The sequence below is a fragment of the Plectrocnemia conspersa genome, unplaced genomic scaffold, assembly GCF_051122295.1.
Source record: "Plectrocnemia conspersa isolate PC_06_02 unplaced genomic scaffold, ASM5112229v1 ptg000003l, whole genome shotgun sequence".
In the NCBI taxonomy this organism is placed as follows: Eukaryota; Metazoa; Arthropoda; class Insecta; order Trichoptera; family Polycentropodidae; genus Plectrocnemia; species Plectrocnemia conspersa.
In genome coordinates, this window is record NW_028277167.1 from 2526927 (window position 1) to 2549698 (window position 22772).

Here is a 22772-nt window from a genome sequence, read left to right on the forward strand (position 1 = left end):
ATTTACTTAATCATGATATTGTAGGAAAAGAATGTTTTATAACCACTGATGTTATATAGTAATACATTGTATAAGTGAACATAAGCAATAAATTCCGCGTGTCATTTTCGCCGTTCGAACTTGTCGCATTAGGTACAAGAATGAAAACTCTTTGAAAAATGACGTCGAATTTCCCATCCATCGAAAAGCTCGAGAAAGAGGTAACGACGTTTTCGGAGATGAAAAACTCGTTTCGGGCAAATACCCGGGGCACGCATATTTCCCATCACTCAACATTATCTGACACTTGCAGCAATGACACGCCGGCCGCGTGACCGGTGATCCGTTTAGACTTTTATAGTATAGATAATACTCTAAATATAGATGTAAAATAGGCTTTCATTCTCATATCGATTTAATATCAAAAATGTATATACAGAATATGTTTTAAAAAAATCAAACAGCTATTTTATTGAAGTATTATTCTTTTTTACCATATTATATCGAAGGGTGGTTATCAGTGATTTTAGTGATTTTAATTTCGTTTTCAGTGGAATTGCATCCAAAATATTTTCTCAATTTTTTTAGCTGTGAGATGCGACATCTGCTTACACTTATTTTTTCGTTTTAATCCCTAAAAAATAAGATACTTTATTTTGTATTTTACTTTCCTCATAATTTGGCTAAGATATTAAAGTTTTTTATTCTGATGATCCGAAATACTTTTTTTACCATACGTCGGAAGCATTTGTTATTCATAATTCTATCCATCCAGAAGTTTTGAGCATATGTCTATAAAACTATGCGCGTTTTTAGCTGAAGACTTAGGTCATGTTTACAGAATGTTATTTGTGTTCATAGTATTGTTCTAAAAAAATTGGGCAGATTTTGCATATAAACTTGTTGTTATATATTGTAGTATTTATTGTCAGAAAAAAAGCGAATTATCAATATTTTTTTACCTTCAACAATAAAATCAATCCGTGGTAATTTAATAAATATTAAACACATAATCTTTAATTCTATTGAAAAATCTAACCATTTTACCTATCGACGCCAACAATTTTTCTGAGTTACGCAACGAATCCGGGCCTAAGAAAAAAATTGCCGTTGATAAATTAAACAAAGTTTTGACAAATCGGAAGAAAGGTCTTTCTCTCGTTTTAGTTTCGTTGTTTTTTATTCTGCGGCCACTGTAAAAAAAACCGGCGGATTTAAGGCGCCCGCTGTCAGATTTGCTAAATGGGAAGATGACAGGACAGATCATCTTTTTTTGGGGCGACGATTAATTTAAATAACTTTATCATAGTTATGGTTGTCCAAAGATGTATAAAAGTTAAATGTATATTATATATTTTATTCGTGTGAAACTAACCCCGTATTAAATCAATTTTATTTTTAATAATAATATATTGATTTTTTCAGATTCGACGGTTCGTCTCATAACAATAGGCATCCAGGTTTTGTACAGTAAGTAACAATTTTATTTTACCTTAAATAAAACACACATATCCATTAATAATAGTTCAACTTTTGCGAGAAAAATATTTTAATTTCACGCTACGAACTCAATTAACTCACAACAAAAAAAGCATTAAAAGCTTTTTAAATTAAAATTTTAACGCGTTTTTAATAATTTTTTGCTCGTAAAATTTTAATTTTTTCATATATATATATACAAAACATATTGCTAAAAGGCTTGCTGGCAATGCGGCCTTAAAACCTATATTTAACAAAAGAATCATATTAGTAAAAAAATATATATTGAAATTATTTTATATGCCTTGTTATATTGGGCATGATTTAATCAAATGAGTCATATTTTGTTCTCGACCTATGTCAAATATAGGCAAGCGGAAAAATACTTTTCACGCCGGCAGATCTGCCTGGCTCCTATATTTTTTTGTTACTGATCCTAGTTGCTGTTGACTTAAAATTTTACATTTTATAATTACTTTTTAATAATAATAGAGTCGCGGTTCTATTTTTAAGTAATTATTAATAACATATATGTTCCATTGGGTTGCTTGGAAAATAACTGTGGTTTACCACCTTAAAATTTAAATACATTGTTCTCAGCTAATAATTAACATTATGCACAATTAAAAACGACACATTTTTACTGAAAATTTATATGTAAAATTCGGTTTACTGAAACAGACTAAATATCGAAATGTACTTTTGGTAGCAGATTGTTACAACCCTTTCTAGGTAATTTGTTGGCTGGAGATGTGTGGTGAGTTTTGTGAATGAGGCAATATTTCTTTTATTTTTTAGAGGGTCATTCATGCAATATGTTGTCACGCATTGTCGTGCAAGAGAATTGACTAGTGAAAAGACTGGGCGCTTTAGTTTTTTGTGCATGTTGTGGTTATTTTAAAAATGACTTTAAGTAAAAATAGTTTTAGGAAATTTAAAAATGTATAGTGGATAATACCAAGCATAGATCAAATTCACTTGTAAGGCGAGAACCAAATACGCTAAGCCTTAATTAATTGAACATATTGCGAAGCTCCTGCTGGCATTGTGGTCATTAAAACCACATTTAAAATTTAATATAAATTAAAATTAAAACAGATAATTACTTTAGTAATAACATACGCTTGCTCGGGGTAGAGTTACAATACCTTAAAAATTTTAAATAATTAATTTGTAAATTGTTTTTACTTTTTAAAAGGTTTTTATTCTTTATTAATTATCTTATCTTATTATTACTTTTAATTATATGAAATATAATTTTATAAGCCATATGTATGTATTTTCCAGTATTTACTATTTTTAAATACATGTTTATAAAATTTAAAAAACTTATGTTTTTACTATATATATGGTTTTTTAATACACATTTTTATTTCTTTAATTTAAATAAGTTACGTATTTCATGTAAAAACGTAAATATATGCGACAATGCATTGTGTTCAGAAGCAGAATATTATAATACTTCTTAGAATCGCGTTTGTAAATCGAAAAAGTTTTTTTAATACTCGAGCGTATAAATGTACGACAATTTTTCATCCCTTTTCATATAAGAAAGTCTCGAAAGAATGTTTATAGAAGGGTTTAGATCCGGATTTTACACTTTATAAGTAGACTTTGCTTTTTTCTTAAAAATAAAAATGTATATATATATATATATATATATATATAATACAAAACTTGTGTTTTCATATTGATATTTCACAAAGATTACATCTTAACGACACTTTGAACCATATTGGTGATCCAAACTTTACCGATAAGCTAATTAATCATTCAAGCTTTCATAGCGCATGGTACAGGATATGCGTGCTTGAACTATTGTAGTAGTAAAGTCTAAACACGAATGAAATGAAAACCGGAAGTTGGTTATTAAACGTATCGATAAAGTCACAAATGCTAAATTTACATGTATGTAATATAAAAAAGTTTCTCCTTAAGCGACATCCGTGACGTATTTATTTAATATTGCGTGAGACGGCCGAAATAAATATGTATTTAATATTCCCATTATATTGTAACGGCCACATGCATTTAAAACCGTTTTCAGGTACGACGAGATAAGGGATGACTCATCCGAATGACTTTAAACACATAAATTCATTAAACGTGATCAAGTTTATAGATATAAGTAGCAAAATCATTAAAATCTACTACTTCACACAAAAACAGTGCTACAAATTTATTTTTTATTTGATATTTTTTTAATGCTAATAAAATTATATTAAAAAAATAATGCGAGGAATAATAAATATAATTAAACAGTTATTATAAATTGCTTTCAATCTCCCAGACCCAATGGAAATTTCATCCTCGGGCCGCAAGGGTTAAAAAGCAGTTAACTTAGACAAGCTCGGTCTAGATTGGCCCATAATTAATTTAGCCCCCGCTAATAGACAAGCGAGGCTTGATCGATCAAAACACCAACTGCCGGTTTTCGTTTAATTCCCTTCGGCGAAAAGGTCCAAATGCACCGTTTCCGGTCAGACCATTTATTATGTAAATGGGGACCGAAAACAATTCGGACCGCAATACTTTACGCCAGGGGTCCGGACCCAATTAAAAATATTAATCGCTGTAACCGGGTAGCTCTCGTTAAAGCGAACTAATTCGATCGGACGGTGACCTGATTTACGACACTTCCGATATCTGCTGTATTTATTACCGGTCAGACATGATAACATATGCAGATTAAATATTGTGCGACACGGATGCTGCACAACGATTTTCCTATTATTCGAATTTTCAAAGTATGAATGTGTATTACTAGTGAAAATATATTTTCACTTTATGGTTTTAGCTTAAATTATTAAATAAATATTACCTTTCACCAGCATTTTTTTTAACATTAAGTTGATAATAATCATATCACACACATATCATATAAAGACAAAACCCAACTTATGTGGGTAGGTTTATTGTTGCGTTCGAGCGTGAAAGCCTTTGCGCGGTAGGCTCTAACGCTGAATTAATACGGACATTTTTCGCGCATTAACGTTTAATTCGCTCATGACCAACAAGACATAAATATTAAGATAAGCAAAAGTGCAAACACGGCCCGCAGAAAATGTCGGCGTAAATTATGTATTTGGGCAGCAGTCGTAATCCTAAGCGAAATAAAAAAATAATACAACAAAAATTACAAACGCGTGTAAATTACATTTTATTGCGCTTTCCGATTAAAAAAAACAACGGTGGAAATCCCTACTGAAAATTTTGCGGGAAATGTGCTGTCTTTTCTTTTGTACGCGACAGGATTTAGAGGATATTATCCGCTACTTTTTGTCATGGATTTTAAGATGCAACCAAAACCCGAAATCTCCGGATGTTGCAAGTAAGATTTGAAATAAAATATTAAAATATAATTTAAGTCAGATTTAGGTACATAGAGGCATTATATTTTTATGAATACTCAGTTTTAGTCAATGTTTTGTGTGGGCCTTAAGCACCAGCATAATTTGTAATAATTTAGATGTGTATATTTTTAAGAGAAATCTCAATAATCGAGGAGAGATCTCGTGACAAAATAATTCAACAAATCTAACGTCCATTTAAACAAACTAAAAAATCTCACTGTCTAAAAAGTTGGATAACAACAATGCAAGAGAGATCTTGTGACCAAATAATTGCAATTATAATTGAAAATATTGCACGGAACACCTAATAGCATATTTGTTCTGATACATGATATAAGGGTTTCGTTTTAAAGGAGTGTGTATTTTCGACCGTTTTTTATTGATGAATAACAGGTTTATTTTATCTAATTAAGTTTGATCAATTCTCGCTTTATTTTGTACAGGCTAACTATTAATTATTATATCTTAACTATACTTTTGAATAATAACAATCTGTTAATGATAAAAACCATCATAATGTTAATTAAAATGTTATGGTCAAATTATAAATATTGATTATAATGTTCGTAAAAATATGTAGTGATTTTTAATACTGTATGTTCTCGTGCTATTTAATAATTAATATTTCTCTCAAGAGTTGATTCAAAAGCGCTTTTGTTCAGATGAATATTTCTGATCCCCTACAGATTGTATCGATGCCATTGACGTCACTATATCTCTTCATTTGACATTATGTTATATTTATACATATCAGAAAAAATACGTGTCCGTATGAAATAAGCGAATTATATAACTTTTCTTTAGCTCCTGCGGGATTTTGCGCCGTTTGATCCCACACGCCTCGTATTTTCAACATCCGCGTGTGATTCCTCCCCCGCAGCGAATAGTCTTAAGAGCCATTACGGTGAAATATCGGGACGGGCCGCATAATGTAGTTCCGGCTCGCGTGTTGGAAACACCTGCTCAATATTAAACCTGTTCTTGTAAAAAAATAAACATGCTAAACACAAAAGAGAAAACGACTTTCGCCATTTATTTTTATTTTATTTATTTTCCTCTTTAAAAAATAATCATATTGTGTCTTTATATAGAGCGCAAGTGCGATTTCTTTTTAGTAGGGATGTTTGTCAAGTAGTAGGAATTGTATTAAGTTAACTCACACCTACGAAGTATAAGAGGTATGAAAGTGTCGAGGACAATCGGTGAGAGTTGAGAAATACGAAATAGAAAAAATATAGTATATATATTAACAATATAAGTTATCTCAATATACACGTCAAGATGTTATAACGATCTGATTATTTTACATGATATTATACAATAAAATTAGTAATTTTCATTCATCTACGATTACAGGTGTTAAGTATTTCTAAAAATTAACTAAAGCAAGATTATCCTGCCAACTATATAACAATAAAACATAATATTTTAGTTAGAATTCTTAAAAAGTATGAATTATCTTATATATAATTGTTCTAAGCCGTCGTCGCTTCCGGACGCGCATAACTTTAAACGAAACATTCTCCGTTCAATTCTATACTCTATAAATCGTAACGCTTTGTATGAACGGTGTGTAACAATACACGTAAACAAAGGAAATATATTTAATTATAATAATAAATAATAATAAAAATTAAAATTTAATTTGTTCCGATTGATTTTCGAGCCGCCGGTAATGCGTTCTGTTGTTTCGACCAATCAAAAATAAGCATTCAAATATTCAAATAGCGTCGACCAATGAAAAATAAGCATTCAAATTCACATAGATAGTACCGTGACAACACTTTTAAATAATTATTATTTAATAATAAAATTTTGCTACGCGACAATAATTTTCATTAATTCGTCATTTGACTGAATAAAAATGAAATATATACATAATGTGTTGAGGATTAGAAGAATACATTGATTAAACTAGATAAACAATCATAAAATAATCTTCGTAATGAAATTTTCAAATTTTGAATTCCCGGCGACGGGCTCCGAGGCCTAAAAGTGAGTTTTTGCTTTTATAAATAATCGGATTGCAAATTAACTAGATGTGTTATAACTATGAAAATTAAATATATACATAATGTGTTGAGGATAAGAAGAATACATTGATTAAATTAGATAAACAATCATAAAACAATCTTTGTAATGAAATCTTCAAATTTTGAAATCCCGTCGCCGGGCTCCGAGGCCGAAAAGTGAGTTTTACTTTTATATTACATAAACATTATCATTGCTTTCCGATTTAATACATATATACGTTAGATTTTAAGAATTTTAAATTAACCAGTAATGTTTTAAACATGAACGTGTAATATATCCTTAGTATGTGAGGATTGAAAGTTAACGTCGATCAAATCGGCGCTGTCGGACAGCTTATAAATGTGTAGTTTCTTGGATGTTATCTAATAAACGACATTTTACAATGATTATAAATATGTGATTGCATACCTGGAATAATCGATAGCCAAAATATCTAAGAGTGGGTTATTTTTAATTCCGATGTGGCAAAATAGGTACAATTTTTGTTCTGTGCCATCATTCCTCTTTCTGAATAGCCAAATTTAAGATATTCAGTTACATCAAACTTATGTAGTATGTTCTTTATAAAAAGATATTACTTGCTGACAGTGACTTCAACACGAGAAGATTAACTCTTTGTTTATATATACCAATTCTACGTTGTAGCCATATAGGTCATCAAATTGTTCCATCATTGCTTCTGAAAAATAATTAAGAAACAATAAGACTCTTATCAAGAGTAAACATTGAACACATTATTACTACTAATATAATCCATAAATTAAATTTAAACGACAACCGAAGAACACAATTGATGGATGTACTGTAGAGGATTAAACACGTAGATTGGCATCTTTTCATCTTCTACAAAATTGTCACAATATGTCATATATTTTTTATTATTACTAGCATTGTAATATGTTTAATTAACTTCGGTATGTATACCTTTAATTGCCAAATCACCGCTGTTTGTCTTTTAATATTAGATCCTGGAAAGTCAATAGTAATTTTGTTAGAATAACCGTGTTATATTATTCATTTATAACTAAACACTTACTGGCACACCCGCAATTTATAGTTTTGTCTATAATTTCAAATGCTGCATCACTTGAATCATCTTCAATTGTCACTTTGTAACAAAAATGCCACGATTATAACATATTTCTTGCCAGATGTGACAGAACTGTCAAAGCAAATTTGGGAAGTCCCGCGCTTGAGAACGAACTAAATTGATTTTAACGAGCGAAATTGATTTTAACGAGCGAAATTTATTTTAACGATTTAAATTGTATAAAATTTATTAAAATATGTATAAAATTCATCAAATACAAAAAAAAATGTTTTTTAAAATATTTTTTTAGTTTACAGATTTAAAATATAGTATAAATAATGTGGATATGTATTAACTTCTCTATACAGAAAAAATATGTACCTAAATTTTGGCGAACGTTGGCAATTTAAAGTTTTAGTTTTTAGAGAATTTTTAAAACTTTACTTTAAAAAATATTTTAAACAAAAAGGGGCAAAGTTTCAAAATAAGTACTATTCATTACCAACCAACTACTAAGCGCACAGTATTGCAAAAATCCATCTTACTGACGCCTTTGAAACTAAACTACACAAAAATGTATAACACTAATTTAAATATTTTTTAAATTAAAAGTTTCAGAATAAAATTTCAAGATTTATTCAAAAAATTTTTTTCAACATTAAAAATATTTTTTATTTTATTATGGATTTTAAATATTAATAATTTATTATAGATTTTAAATATCATTAGTTCATTATTAATTTTAAATATAGTGAAAACTTTTTACACTCATTAATTATTAAAATATATAATGCTGCGCAGAAAAACATTTACTTTAAAAAATATGTAAATCAAAATATTTTTTAATCAAAAAAGACAAAGGTTTCAAAATTATTAATATTTTTAAATCGCACTTTTGGTCTAAAGTAACAGATTAGGTGCTTGATATCTTTAGTTTATTGTTTCTTTCTCATTAGTAAATGTAATTAAAAACTGACTTTTATATTTACACATAAAACATAGAAATATTTTTTTTAAATTATAAAGTAACTTATGATGTCACCAAAAAACTTTTATATTACGAAAATTTAAATTTATGATATAATTGTGTTATGCAGCGTTAAAACTGGCACTCAAACACATAAAATACGCTAAAACACAATTAATGACTTATAATCACTCACATTGCACTAACTATATATGATCGATTGTGTTGTAGCGTTAGTAAGGTGTAACAAAATATTTTTTCATATCAGTAATATTTTTGAGCGGATGTGTAACCGATGCTATTTATTATTATTATTATTTATTAAACTGTAAACCTACTTTTAAATGATACAAAATGTTACGTTTTAATATTATTTTTTATGTTGAAAACATTTTGATATTTTTTGTTTTAATAATATTTAGTAAAGTTACAAACCTATTTTAAAAAATATTACAACGAAATCTCTTTGTAACGAATACCGAAATAACAAAATTCCCAGTATAACGAATCTTTAATTTGTCCCCGAAAAACTTGCGTACAAAATGTTTTCATTATAACGAAGACTGATCTCAGTATAACGAAATATTTTGATCTGAATTTAAGAATGACGTTGCAACTTTACACAATATTTCTCCAAATTCAGTTCGTTCTTGACGTGGTGTGTGACAGATGTGTTCAAAAGCGACATTACAGGTGTTTCGCTGACCCTCAAACTTTTTTTATAAAACATTTTTTTCACAAATTTTATTGTTTCATACAGTATCCTTAAAAATGGGCAAAAAACTATCTGTCAACCTTATAAGAGGTTATTTCGATGTTGTAGTAATGTGATAATTAAAAATAAAATATATCATCTTCCTTACGTTCAATATAACGAATTTTCAGTATACCAAAATTTATTCATTGGTTCCGTGAGCTTCGCTGTATTGAAATTTCATAGTACAATTTTTAATTTATTATTATCTAGCCAAGTTTTAAACCTATTCATAAATGATATACAATATTTAGATGTATCATTAAATATCTAAGTTTCAATATAACGATAAAATCTAACGTTGTAAATCTAATAAATAATATAAAATGTTTTCTTCTGGAAATATTTAGTCAAGTTGTAAACCTATTTTCAAATGAATTGAAAATGTTAAGTACTTTTTTATAGATTGAACTATTTTGTCTATCATTGAAAATCCTAAATAGTAATGTCCAATTTGAACCATTAAATTTTAAAAAATGTTTAAAAAAATCAGAACGAAGCAAAAATTATATTTAAAACCCAAAAAGTTGAGGGTCCGGTATTCGCACACTCGCTAGCTATCGGTACCTCACGATAGTGAGGTACCGACAGCTAGTGTTTTTATATTATGTTAAAAACTGCGACAGTGATCGTGTCTTAAAAACAAATAATGAACAAAAATGTAAAAAGTTTTTTTTTAATTTTTATTTTGCTTTAATTTTTGATATAAAAATTTTTTACTCTCCTTACTTTTTTCTCTAAAATGTTTATTATAAAAGATACGATTTTTTTATATTTTTAAATGGCCACCATTTTGAAACAAAATAGTAGATATAAGTGGCTAACAAATATAATTGAGATACTGACAAGGACAACTTTTTGTTTAAAAAATTATGTTGATATAATAAAAGCAGCGGAAGTTATCAATTTTCTTAATTTTGAGTAAATTTCATATATAAACCAATTATTTTCAAGCAAAATGTGTTTTTATAAGGAATTAAGTTAGGTTGAGTTAGGTTATGCTACGATTTATCGTAGCATAACCTAACTATCGTAGCATAACCCAACATAGCCTAACTCAAAAGACTTTTGTTTAAGGAAAAATAAAAATTGATGTACACGTGTTCTCAATTTTATACCTTCAGGTACACATAAAAGCTTTCACCAGTACCTAGGCTGCATATTAAAAGGAAGTCCAATTTAAAAAAAATTAAACCTTTTATAAATTTAATATTTTGAATTTTTTTTTTGACCCTTCTTTTTTTAAATTAATCTACATATAGGGGCAGTATCAAGGGCGGTGCAACTAGGTGCAAGGTACCAAGGTTCCAAAAAAAAATTATTTATTTTCAACAAAAGTTAAAAAAAAAATTTTTTGTATTTTTTTAAATAAAAAAAAATTAATTCAAAAATTAATTTTATTTATTTTAAAAAATTTAAAAAAAATTTTGTTTATTTTTTATAAAAATTATTAATTTCTAATATTTTTTTTTAATTGCAACTTTTTATACTGTGCAACCTATGTACCTTGAACTTATTGCATCGCCCTTGTAACTACTCCTATATGTAGATAAATTTACCTTTTAACCTTTAATAAAAAAAAAAAATTTTTGAACCTTGTTTTTTTTTAACAATGTTAGTTAACAAATACATCAGAGATGCTTACAAGGTCTATTTTTTGGCAAAAAAAATTATGCTGATATAATAAAAACAGCGGAAGTTATCGTGTCCTTAATGTTGAGTAAATTCCATATATAAACCTATTATTTTTAGGCAAAATGTGTTTTTGTAGGGAATTAAGTTAGGTTCAGTTAGGTTATGCTACGATTTATCGTATCTTATACTGTAGAACAAACTTATGTACTTTGTACTTGTTGCACCGCCCTTGTAACTGCCCCTTTATGTAGATAAATTCATAGAAAGAAGTTTTAATTAAAAAAAAAATTAAAATTATTAATTTTATAAAAGGTTTAATTTTTTTTTAAATTGGACCCCTTTTAATATGCAGTCTGGATACCTGGCACCCATTGCACCGCCCTGGTAACCACTTGAAATTTTGTGTACTTGAATGTGTAACTGAAAGTATAAAATTGAGAACACGTTTACATCAATTTTTTTTTTCCTTATACAAAAGTCTTTTGAGTTAGGCTATGGTTGGGTTATGCTACGATAAATCGTTGCATAACCTAACTCAGCCAAACTCAAATCCTTATAAAAAACATTTTGCCTGAAAATTGTAGATTTATATATTGAATTTTTTTGAAATTAAAAAACCGATAGCTTCCGCTGCTTTTATTATATCAGCATAATTTTTTTGCCAAAAAATAGACCTTGTCAACATCTCAGATGTATTTGTTAGTTAACTATATTTATCAGTTTGTTTTAAAATGGTGGCTATCCTAAAAATTAAAAAAATCGTATCTTTGGTAAAAAAACATTTTAGAGAAAAAAAGTAAAGAGAGTAAAAATGTGTTATATTAAAAATAAAAGCAAAATAAAAATTAAAAACATGTTTTTTTACATTTTTGTCAAATATTTATTGGTAAGTCACGGTTACTGCCGTAGTTTTAAACATTTTAAATTTTTTCTAAAAATAAATTTTGTATTTATTTTTGCTAAGTTAAATAACAGATTATATTCTTTAACAATATATTTTGATAATTTTAAGTTAATATTTCACTTTCATTTGGTATCATGCCGCTCCACAAGATTTTATATTTTTTTGTGAATCCCGATTTCTGTTCACACTGAATGTTTTTTGAAATGATAAAAGTATATTACAAATTTTGACGTAACAAAAAAGCAGTGAAAGTTATTTAAAGGGTGATGAATTAGCAAGAGAATCATCAATATTGGCTAGATGATCGAAATCTAGAAAAAACGTTGGAGCTCTCTCTATTCTGAAGAGAGTTTAAATCAAAACACGGGAGTACTAAATCACTTTTTTAAGAAATTAATCTACCAAGATAATCTAATCCTTTGATCATTCAAAGAGTTCATACAAACTCGCGCCTAGCGGAGCTACGGCAAATTGCCCGAGACGACCCTTAAAATATCCAAAAATCAATAACCTAAATCCTAAGAGAATCCATGCTACGTTAAGAACAGATACGAATCATCAGTATCACACAAATTGACGTCAAAATTTATGTTTTAAAAATAACATATATTAAAAATTATACAAAAAATAGAAGTTATTGCGCATATTGGCTTTTCGCTTTAAACTACTTAAATTTGCAATTCTTTTTGCCTTTGTATATATGTATGTAATTCACAAGGATAGTCGCTGAATTGGACATTAATAGACTTAAAGCTATATAAATATAATAAATCAACTAAACAAGCGATGGTTGTGTTTTATCTCATTATTGTGAAACGACAAAGAAGATGATTTACTTGTCACTGACTGTTAAATACGAACTTCAATAATCGAATTAAACCAAAATTACGGTTGATATTACCTGTATAGTTTCGTTAGCTCAAAATATAAATTCAACCTGCGCTTGCGTCATACATAATGAAAGGAAACTTCCATGTGGCAAAACCAATTAAATTTAATTCAAAACCCCCATCGCGGAAATCCGCACGCTCTTTCAGCGAATTCTTTTTCAACGAAAATGAGTTCTTTTTGTGGGAATCGGTGTATATATACACACACACAGGATTGCCAATGAAAACGAGGTCTCGCACTAGCGGCAGTTTTCCATTGAAAGGCACGCGAAAGTATATTTTTTCAGTAAATACTTATCGACACACCATGTTTTTTCAGTCAAATTCGCTATGAATTTATCATTGGGCATTGTGGGGGAATATCAAAAAAAATCTTTTGTCTCCCTTTTTCCGTATTTTTATTTTATTTTGAGAGGGGAAAAAGAGACCTCTCGAATGAGAATAGGGCCTGGAGGACGATGCTAAAAAGAAGTTGGGTCCCCGAGGTCGGTACAAATCAAAAGGAGCCGCTGAAAGTCTTCATTGTGGTTTCGCAGCGACAAGAGGGAAAGTGTCTCGTGTGAATGGCGAATTAGAAACTTAAATGAAAAATCTATTGTGTGAACTCTGCAAGAAAAGCAATTACCCTTGTCCCGCCGGGCCAACTTTCCAACTATTCTGCTGCGGAACGGCAATGTGAATATATTCTTTAGACTTTCGCGGTCAAGCGCTCTTTTTCCATTAAAAAATAATATTAAATTCACATCGGCGAGATAAAAAGTAACTTTTTAATGGTTAACTTTAGTTATCTACGTGCTCAACTTTTTTTAAATAAATAATTTTCTGAGATATTTAAAATTAGGTATAACATTTATTTATAAATATATATACAAGATTTAGTACAGCGTTACTCAACCTTTTAGAAGTGGTGATCTACTTTTCCCTATTTTTTAACCATTTAATAAAAAATATTCGCTTTTTTATTAAACGGTTAAAACGACTCTTCGGACGTATCCACGAAAAAAAACTTCACGTATAATTAATATACACAAACTGTAGTTGATGATCTAAATTGTTGGACAAAAACCACCATGTCTTGAAAAAAAATATATAACAATTTTTAACACATAGGTACACTCACCAATGTCCTGAATTATTGTATATTATTAAAAGTTGTTACAACCAAAAAATCTTTACATAATTGTCATATATTATTTATTGACCAAAGCCGAATTATAGCACTCTGAGCTAACCGGCAAGTAATTAATCACTCGCCCACCGACCAGTTATAGAGGTTTCACGCTCGTGAACTAAGAGAAGCGTGGGTTTGCGCTAGTCACACGCTTCATGCGCAAACGATCGAATCTTGAATGCTGAATTTTGCACCGGTTATATATACTATTTATTTGTTCTTTGTTTGATAAATTTCATCATAAATTTAAATACTCAAAGTACATATATTATTATTATGCTTTTTAACGTTTTTTTTCATTATGACATATTCAATTAAGTGTCGCGTCGGCATGACACGGCTCGTTTCATCCATGACAACACAGGCAATTTCACATTTTTATTTATGCACAGATAATGCGAGCGCATAATGAAAACGTCAGCGCGAATGAAATATTTGACTGCGGTGAAAAATGCGCGCATTATGCAACCTGGCGCGTGCAACCATCCTCTTTTTTTTCCATGGTCCTAAAAGAACACTGGCACTTCTCCAGACCCACTGGATGTCCATTAAATTATATCACAGCTTAATTCAAAACTCTACTTGGCGAAAAATCCGCTTTATGAAAATTATGTGCAATTTATCCATATGAACTATTTATAAAAATATCGTTTGGCGATATTAATCATTTTTGCTTTTGTTTCAATCCAATTTTGTTTCACGATATAAATTTATTTTCTACAGAGAAAGTACCTACCATGCATAGCTTTATTCACTTTTTAGAACGTGACACATTGTAGCGAATCGACAACAAGTCCTGCTTACTAAACTCGTCTCTTAATAATGTTTTCGCAGCGAAAAAACATATTTTTTGCACGTTTAACTAAAAATATTTTATATATAAATATATATAAAATGTATGGGTTATATTTAAAATATTTTTTCACATATACGCGAAAGACTAGGACGCAAACAAATTTTAGTGACATGTGAAACAAGATGAAAATTGTTTCAAATGATTCAGTAATACTCATATTATTGTAATAGGCATGAAGTCATATTGGTTAAGAAAAGTTTTCGCGCATGTCGAATATGGGCCGGTGGTAAACTACTCTTTACGCCGGCGACTCAAATTGTGACTCCATTAAACGATTCTGATCTATCTGACTGTTATTTTTCTTGTTACTGATCCTGGTTGCTGTGACGTAAAATTTTATATTTTAATAATACCACTTTTTATTGGTGCTATTCTAAAGTAATTAATATGTTTCATTGCGTTACTTGCAAAATACCTGCGGTTTACCACCTTCATATTTAAATACTTTTAAGCACACATCAAAATAAGTACAATTAGAATCGACCCATTTTTGCCGATAAATTTATTCATTAATTTAATTCGGTGTATCGAAATGCACTTTTGGCAGTAGTTATTGACCATGTTGTGGCGCATTATTGTACAATAGAATTAGAACTTTTCAATTGCTTATTGAGTAGACTGGACGTTTCAGTTTTATGTGTATCGTAATAACTCTTAGCAGTAATATATTAAAGGATTCAAAAAATTGTAGTGAATAAAACGAAACATAGATCAAAAAATTACTAAGCATATCGCGAAGCTCGTGTTTCAATGAGCTTGCTGGCATTGCGGTCCAAAAACCTATATTTAATAGAAAAAGCGCATTTATGAAAACAGACAATTATACCAATATTAACATTCGCTTGCTCGGTACGGAGTAACCCCAGTAATTGATTTTCCTAAAATTCATGTCATTTGAAATAAATTTCTCATCAATAATTAAAAAAACATTGCCATATTTATACTTATAAAAAATTGTAGTGAATTAATCCAAACATAGATCAAATTAAAGAAATTTGAAGAACTTTGAGCAAGACGGTTTTTCGCGTCCCACATTTATATTTTCCATTCGTAATAAATATAAATTTATTTTGCTAATATACATATACTCTTATAATGTATTAAAAGTTTATTTTACAACACGTACGATATTCATATTGAATACTTTAGAGACGATACAACTTTCGATAAATATAATGAATGATATTAAGTTTTCTCTGATAGACCCTTTTAGTATTATTATATTTTTGTATAAAAATTAAATATTTTATTTCTAGTTTCTCCGAAAATTATATTGTATTATAAAATTTATAATTAAGTAACAATATTATTCAATAATCAACTCAGAGCTCTTGCAGATCTGATGCCTTGTACACAAACGTGTAAATGCCAGAAGTTCTCAGAGGAGTTCTTAGACGAAAATGCTTAGAAAAAGTCCTCAGACTAATTATCTGAGAGAAAGTAATATTTTGTTGCCCGCGTTCCTATATGTATATCTCTCAATGGGAGATTTTGTTGTCCGTCCCTTTTGGTGAAACGACTAATTATAGATGGATGGCAAATTTTTTATAACAAATTACTTTTGGCCGATAAATAGATTACCAACAGCCGTTTTGAGAGTAAATCCGAATGTACGCGTTATTTTTTCTCAAAGCAACGGATATTTTAATCCTTCCTGATTTATAACGTGTGTCTTGTGATATAGCCCACGTTGGTGTCAAACGATTTAATAACATAAGTTATTTTCTCCAATTGTGAATAGAAGAGTGATTCAATTGATGAACCTGATAAAAAACTAAAAAATAGAAACACTAATTTAGCATCATATAATTGTTTCACTTACAAACCCATATTAATATAAAGACATTGCTAAGATGACTAAGAATACACGAAAATCGATCTAAACATTTTCCCGGTGAAAACCTCTCGTTCGGAAAAACTTAACTACTCCAACCCGCACGCGTCTTCGAGGGTTTTCGCCAAAGACTTGAGGGATATTCTTTCGGAATTAGCAAACCGCCGAAAAAAAGCTTCCTCTCTCCAGGTCTGAATAGCGTCCCAGCGATCCTTTCAATGAAATAAAAATATATCACTCCCAGCGGGGGAGTACCGTTTGAGGTGAATGGAAGAGAGAAAGAGAGAAAAATTAGCAGGGGGTGATAAACAACCGAAAGGGATTTTTCGCCAGCCGCGAAATTAATACGTTTCAGACGCGATTCGTTTTCGCGATGGAGAGGAAAAAAAAGAAAATTTGACTGTCACTCTCTTGTGCCGGGGTATTGTTATTATTATTGTGTTTTGTTATGGGATTTCTTAAAAAGAAGATAAAATGTATCCACTCAGGATTGTGAGCTTTCAGGGATAAGAAATGCACTTTATAGTAAAAAATAATCGTTTTTATAATAAGCGTTTTTTTGCTTAAATTTTAGCATCAATTTATTTCTTCGTCATTCGCCCTGTCTGATTTACTATCCTCATTATCTAATACTTCTTAAAGCTGATAGTATTTATTCGCTAGAAAGATTTAGATCAGTTTTAAAGATGTAAATAATATATATTTTGGGATACTGGATTAAAAAATTTAGCCGATCCCTAATCTAGATATGCTTTTGGTCTTTGTATCACCAAATTTGCCAACCGTTGATTTTTTATTGTGAGCTCCATGCAAGATAGAATATTTGTGCATAAGCTAAACATTATCCAGCTATGTTTATTTTATAATGCAATTATTAATAAATAAAAAATGAAAATAAAATATTATCGATTTATTTTCCTTAAGCATATAAATTACCATATAAAACATTTATAAATAAATTACATTATACATATACCCATGATTTAATCATTTCTGTACCATTCATATCTCATACTTATTTTTATTCTAATAATGGCACTTCTGAGACATACCTAATTAAAATAAAGACAATATACTAATACTGACAGCAAAAGTATAATGGATAAAACCTTGGACAAAATTATTATGGTACAAATAATTCACAAGTAAAATGCTCTAACGTCATTAATCTCATTATTGAAATAATACTAAAATAATTTAATTTAAAAATACTTAAAATTATACATTGACTGTATTTAACTATATTTACATTTTAACATATTGCAATTTTAATATCTTACACTTTTTGGTAATCTTGATTGCTTTTTATTAATAATTAAATTTATAAAAATAATTAACAATTTTAATGACTATATTTAATTAATGGTTTATGTATCCAGTCATCTCAAAAATACGATCAATTGTAATTAAAAAAATATATACAATACATACAGATAAGTATAAATTCTCATGCTATACATATCGTCACAGTAAATTTGCTTATAAAAATATGGATATATTATAGACGCGTAGAAAAGTTAGAAATGTACAATATGAGGTATTTACAATATTTTCAGATCAACCGTTATGTATGACTACAATAAATGTCATGACTAATTATCACTTGAGTGTCTTAAACGTAACGTTAAAAAGTCATCAACTGCACAAACATTGTAACTTGGTTTTTCTTTGGTATGTTCTTTATGTGACTATTGACAAAATCGTTAGTCTCGATTGATAGGTTGATTCAGAAACGAGAACTCACATTCGCTTTCGTCTTGCGAACCGTCATAGCTCGACGGTGGAGTATCCAGTTGAGGTAGACCCAAGTCTAAATATTCTTGATTAGCTGTAATGGTGAGTATTCTATCTAGCTCTTCCACTAATTCACTAAATGACGGTCTATCCAATGGTTGGAATGACCAGCAGTCTCTCATAAACATGTATCTGTAGAAAAAATCATTCGTTAATTCAATTCATAAAGTTTATTTCAATTAAAATGTGTGGAAAGAACTTTTCGTATTTACAGTATAAAACTCATGAAGTGATTAATAAATGAAGAACTTACACATCTAAAGAACAGCACGGAGGCTTTTCCATACGGTGTCCAACACTAAGATGCTGATACATGTACTGTCCGGGAACGGTAGGATAAGGCGTTCCTCCCAGCGTCATTATCTCCCATAACAAGACACCGAACGACCACACGTCCGTTTGTGTTGTGAAAACTTTATGATATAACGATTCCGGAGCCATCCATCGCACTGGAAGTCTGCCTTCTGTTTTTTTCCTATAATAATCATTAGATTGAACGTCTTTCGCTAATCCAAAATCGGCTATCTTCATCACAAAATCGTCCGAAACCAAAACATTTCTAGCGGCCAAGTCTCGGTGAATGCACTGAAATCAATTTAATATTTTTATAACACAATCATTATTGTATGTTATAAAAATATGAATATATACTTACTCGCCGAGACGCTAAATATTCCATTCCTCTAGCTATTTGATAAGAAAATGATACGAGATCTTTTTGAGTCAAAGCTTTCCTCTCTTTAAGTTGGTTTTCAGCTCCGACTGCAGCTTCATAACTGAAAGTATGTACACATATATTTAAAGATACAATTATAATGATTATTTTTTGAGTTGAGAGCAAATCTAACTTACCCATTTCCAGTTCTGTGACTTCTGAGGAATTCTCTCAAATTTCCATGTGGTGCATATTCAACAATCACATATAAAGGTCCTCCTTGTGTGCAGCAACCAAGTAAATTTATTATATTAATATGCTTACCGATCATCTTCATCATTTCCATTTCGGACACTAAAGCCATCATTTCAGCATCACTGTGTCCCTCTGAAATTGAAAATAACAAATTCAACTATGATACTAACAAATTATTAAAAGTAGCAATCGAACATTAGAGTTTTACCAAATAAAAATACGAGAGCTAATTAACTCCACGTCTCGGAAAATATCCCGGAATTAGGGGCTCGTATATTATCAAAATAAATTTAGTTTCTGTTATATTTTCACATACAGATCGAATTATTTTCAGAGCTTTATATTAACTACATTGTAAACTAACATTATTTTGCATTAGATGTTGTCCGTATTCATAATCATATTCGTTGTGGTAATTTAATAAAGACAATGAATGAATTTGAAGACAATGGTTATAACAAAGTGTAATTTCGAATGCAATACTTGCGAGGAATTCAAGCAGCAAATAGAAAACTGTGATGAAGTCCTTAAAAAAAATATTGTCACAAAATACTTATAAAACCAATTAAATTACTTATATTAAATTTTTATTTTATTAGTAAAACTATTTTTATAAAATTACTCCCCTCCCTTCCCCCCGACAGATGTCCTAGATTGTACTTTAGAAAAAATGGTCACCATAACAATAATATAATGTGTTTATTTGCCGATTAACATACACTACTGAAATAACTCACCTTTTAACATTTTAACAGCTACAATCGAATTAACTCCTTGTTTGAATAGACCATTTCCTTCTGCAATCATCACTTTGCCAAATTCGCCCTCTCCTAATATCTTCCCTAAAGTCAGCATTTCTCGTGGTAATTCCCAGTCTATATCGACAGGAAGTTCGTACTCAGACATCGGATCGTGGCTTGCTGTAATTTGTGATAACTTTTGCTTTTCGATTTTAACAATCGGCATTAACTGTAAAATATAGTTATAATAATTTAAATAAATAATACCATCATGTATATACAATAATTATGTCATAAAATACATACCAATGGTTCGTTCGCTGCTGAAGAATTACCATTTTCTAAATTTTGTTTTTCAACTGTGACTTTTTTAGTCCAGTGAGTGACGACAACCTTCTCAATAGCGGCTATCTTCTTTTTGTTTTCATAAGTCACCTTCTTATAATATATGAATATGAACAAAGCTCCAGAAACTAGTAGGACACATACGATAGCAATCAAAGCAAAGTGTATTGTTTGCGCCTGTTCTATTTTTGGTACCTCTGGTGCCGCTATAAGATCGATTGAAACATTTAAAGTTAAAAGTTTAATAAAATATATCAGATCGAGGTCACCGTTGTAGGCAAGGTGATTTTGTCTACTAGTGAATCCGATATTATACCACGACACTTACATTCAAGCACTCTTAAATATGCTCTTGCTGATGTCCTTCCTAGACTATTTGCAGCTATGCAGATGTACCAACCCTCGTGTTGCAATGTTACATTTTCTATTTCTAACACATCGGGATTGTCACTTGTACCACTTGTCTGAAAATTAAGGTAGTTGTTACGTTTTAGTTACTAACTTTTCATAAACTTTTCACGTATGCTATGAAAAGTATTGCTAATTCTTAGTATTATTGACAATTTCATGCAATCTTTAAAATTAAGTTGTTTGGAAAATATTTGTCATGTTCTTATCTTTGTCTATACATAATCTTTAACATTGTAAAAAAATATTTCTAATATCATAAAAATGTGTGTTCTGTATTTTTATACATATGTTACAGTTAAATCATATCAGAATACATTTTTACTAGTAGATATATATTTCTACTAATAAAAATATGATTTTACTGACGGGTGCTAATGAAATTATATACTGCTTTTAGCTGTCATTTGACAGGCATGAAACGTGTGATTTTCAATGAAATATTATAGTTCATCTCTTATTAAATTGTAGATGAATTAAAGAACAGATAAAACAAAAATAAATGATTTACTCAGTGCATTTGCATAAACTGACAAGATTATTTCCCAATCAACTCTATGATAGATATTTTAATACACAAAACATGAAATAATAATCCTAAACCCGATTATAGTATACCTTCACCATAGTCATATTAGGCGTATTATCAATAGATTCGGAATCATAATCCAACTCCGAGACTCTCATCCACTGAATGTGCTGATGAAGATCGGATAACACTTCGCACGAGAACACGGCTCTATCTCCAATCAACAACGTTTGATTTTCAGGGCCTTTCGTTACAACTGGTTTATGTAGTAAACGTTCTATAAAAAGAAATTAAACACAAAACACATAAGAACAAGTGAAAAACCATCACCGAAAAGTACATACATTTAAATACACATAAATATTAGTAACAAAAGACACGTTGAGTTTGTCCGCCACCAACTAACCCGACCCTTTGGACTGTAACCGTTATTACCTGCAGCTCTACACCTTGAGTTATGTTCTCTTCTTCCTCGTCTCCTAAATCGGTTATTGTGTAATTGTAAACGCGGAGCCACTGCAAATGCGGTTCTAGATCCGAAGTGGGCGGACAATGGAACTGAACGGTGGAATTCACCAGGACGGTTTTGTTCCCAGGAAATCCCTCTTTGATATACGGTTTCGAAGGGTATCTCTCTATTTTACAAAGCCAGTTTAAAGCTTTTCTGTACAATAGCATTCAGTGGAAAAATTAAAAAAAATTACCTATAACGTCCAATTTGTATGTGTAGTTGATGCAGCCCATCTCGTTGCACACTTTACATGTATAGTTTCCGTTATCCTGAGTGATCAAATCTTCGAGAGTCAAAGACCACTTTGATATGCTTATATCTCCCAGATGCCGTTTTGGAGTATCGCCATTTTTGTACCATGTGATGTTTGGAATAGGATTTCCTATAAATTTATTTAAAATGAATGAAAGTAAGAATATAAGTAGAACAATAAAGCACCATTATTTATATAATAAAACACTATATGGTTCATTAACACATTGTATACCAGACATTATTTCTAAAAATTTATTTGTGAAAATTAGAAACTAAACTTATTTTTTTAAACCATCATAACTTTTAGAAGTCTCAGATATACACAGCTTAATGTGTGTTTTTGGGCAGCCGGTCAAAAGAGCGTGCGTCAAATGAGCGCCGTCATAAGAGCGTT

General features: G+C 29.9%; 1 protein-coding gene and 1 long non-coding RNA gene across 9 annotated transcripts in view; both read right to left on the reverse strand.

The window, feature by feature from the left end:
- Nucleotides 1-6270: 6270 nt before the first annotated feature.
- On the reverse strand, nt 6271-8497 carry LOC148236346 (uncharacterized). The gene is made up of 3 exons (XR_015809016.1): nt 7882-8497; nt 7770-7813; nt 6271-7688 (listed from the first exon to the last, which is right to left on the reverse strand). It is a non-coding gene; the product is annotated as an uncharacterized LOC148236346 (long non-coding RNA).
- Nucleotides 8498-18547: 10050 nt separating this feature from the next.
- Nucleotides 18548-22772, reverse strand: part of LOC148236347 (fibroblast growth factor receptor homolog 2-like) — an 86714-nt gene continuing 82489 nt past the window's right edge. For 5 of the 8 annotated variants that reach the window (XM_088183023.1, XM_088183024.1, XM_088183026.1 and 2 more), the window contains 9 exons: nt 22317-22505; nt 22048-22247; nt 21004-21139; nt 20637-20881; nt 20328-20559; nt 19533-19722; nt 19336-19456; nt 18934-19265; nt 18548-18812 (listed from right to left, as the gene is read on the reverse strand). In XM_088183023.1, the coding sequence (XP_088039149.1) occupies nt 18590-18812; nt 18934-19265; nt 19336-19456; nt 19533-19722; nt 20328-20559; nt 20637-20881; nt 21004-21139; nt 22048-22247; nt 22317-22505 (1868 nt within the window). In that variant the 3' untranslated portion in view covers nt 18548-18589. Of the gene's footprint in view, nt 18813-18933; nt 19266-19335; nt 19457-19532; nt 19723-20327; nt 20560-20636; nt 20882-21003; nt 21140-21701; nt 21890-22047; nt 22248-22316; nt 22506-22772 lie in introns of all 8 variants that reach the window. The other 3 variants (XM_088183028.1, XM_088183030.1, XM_088183029.1) reach the window with 1 other exon arrangement.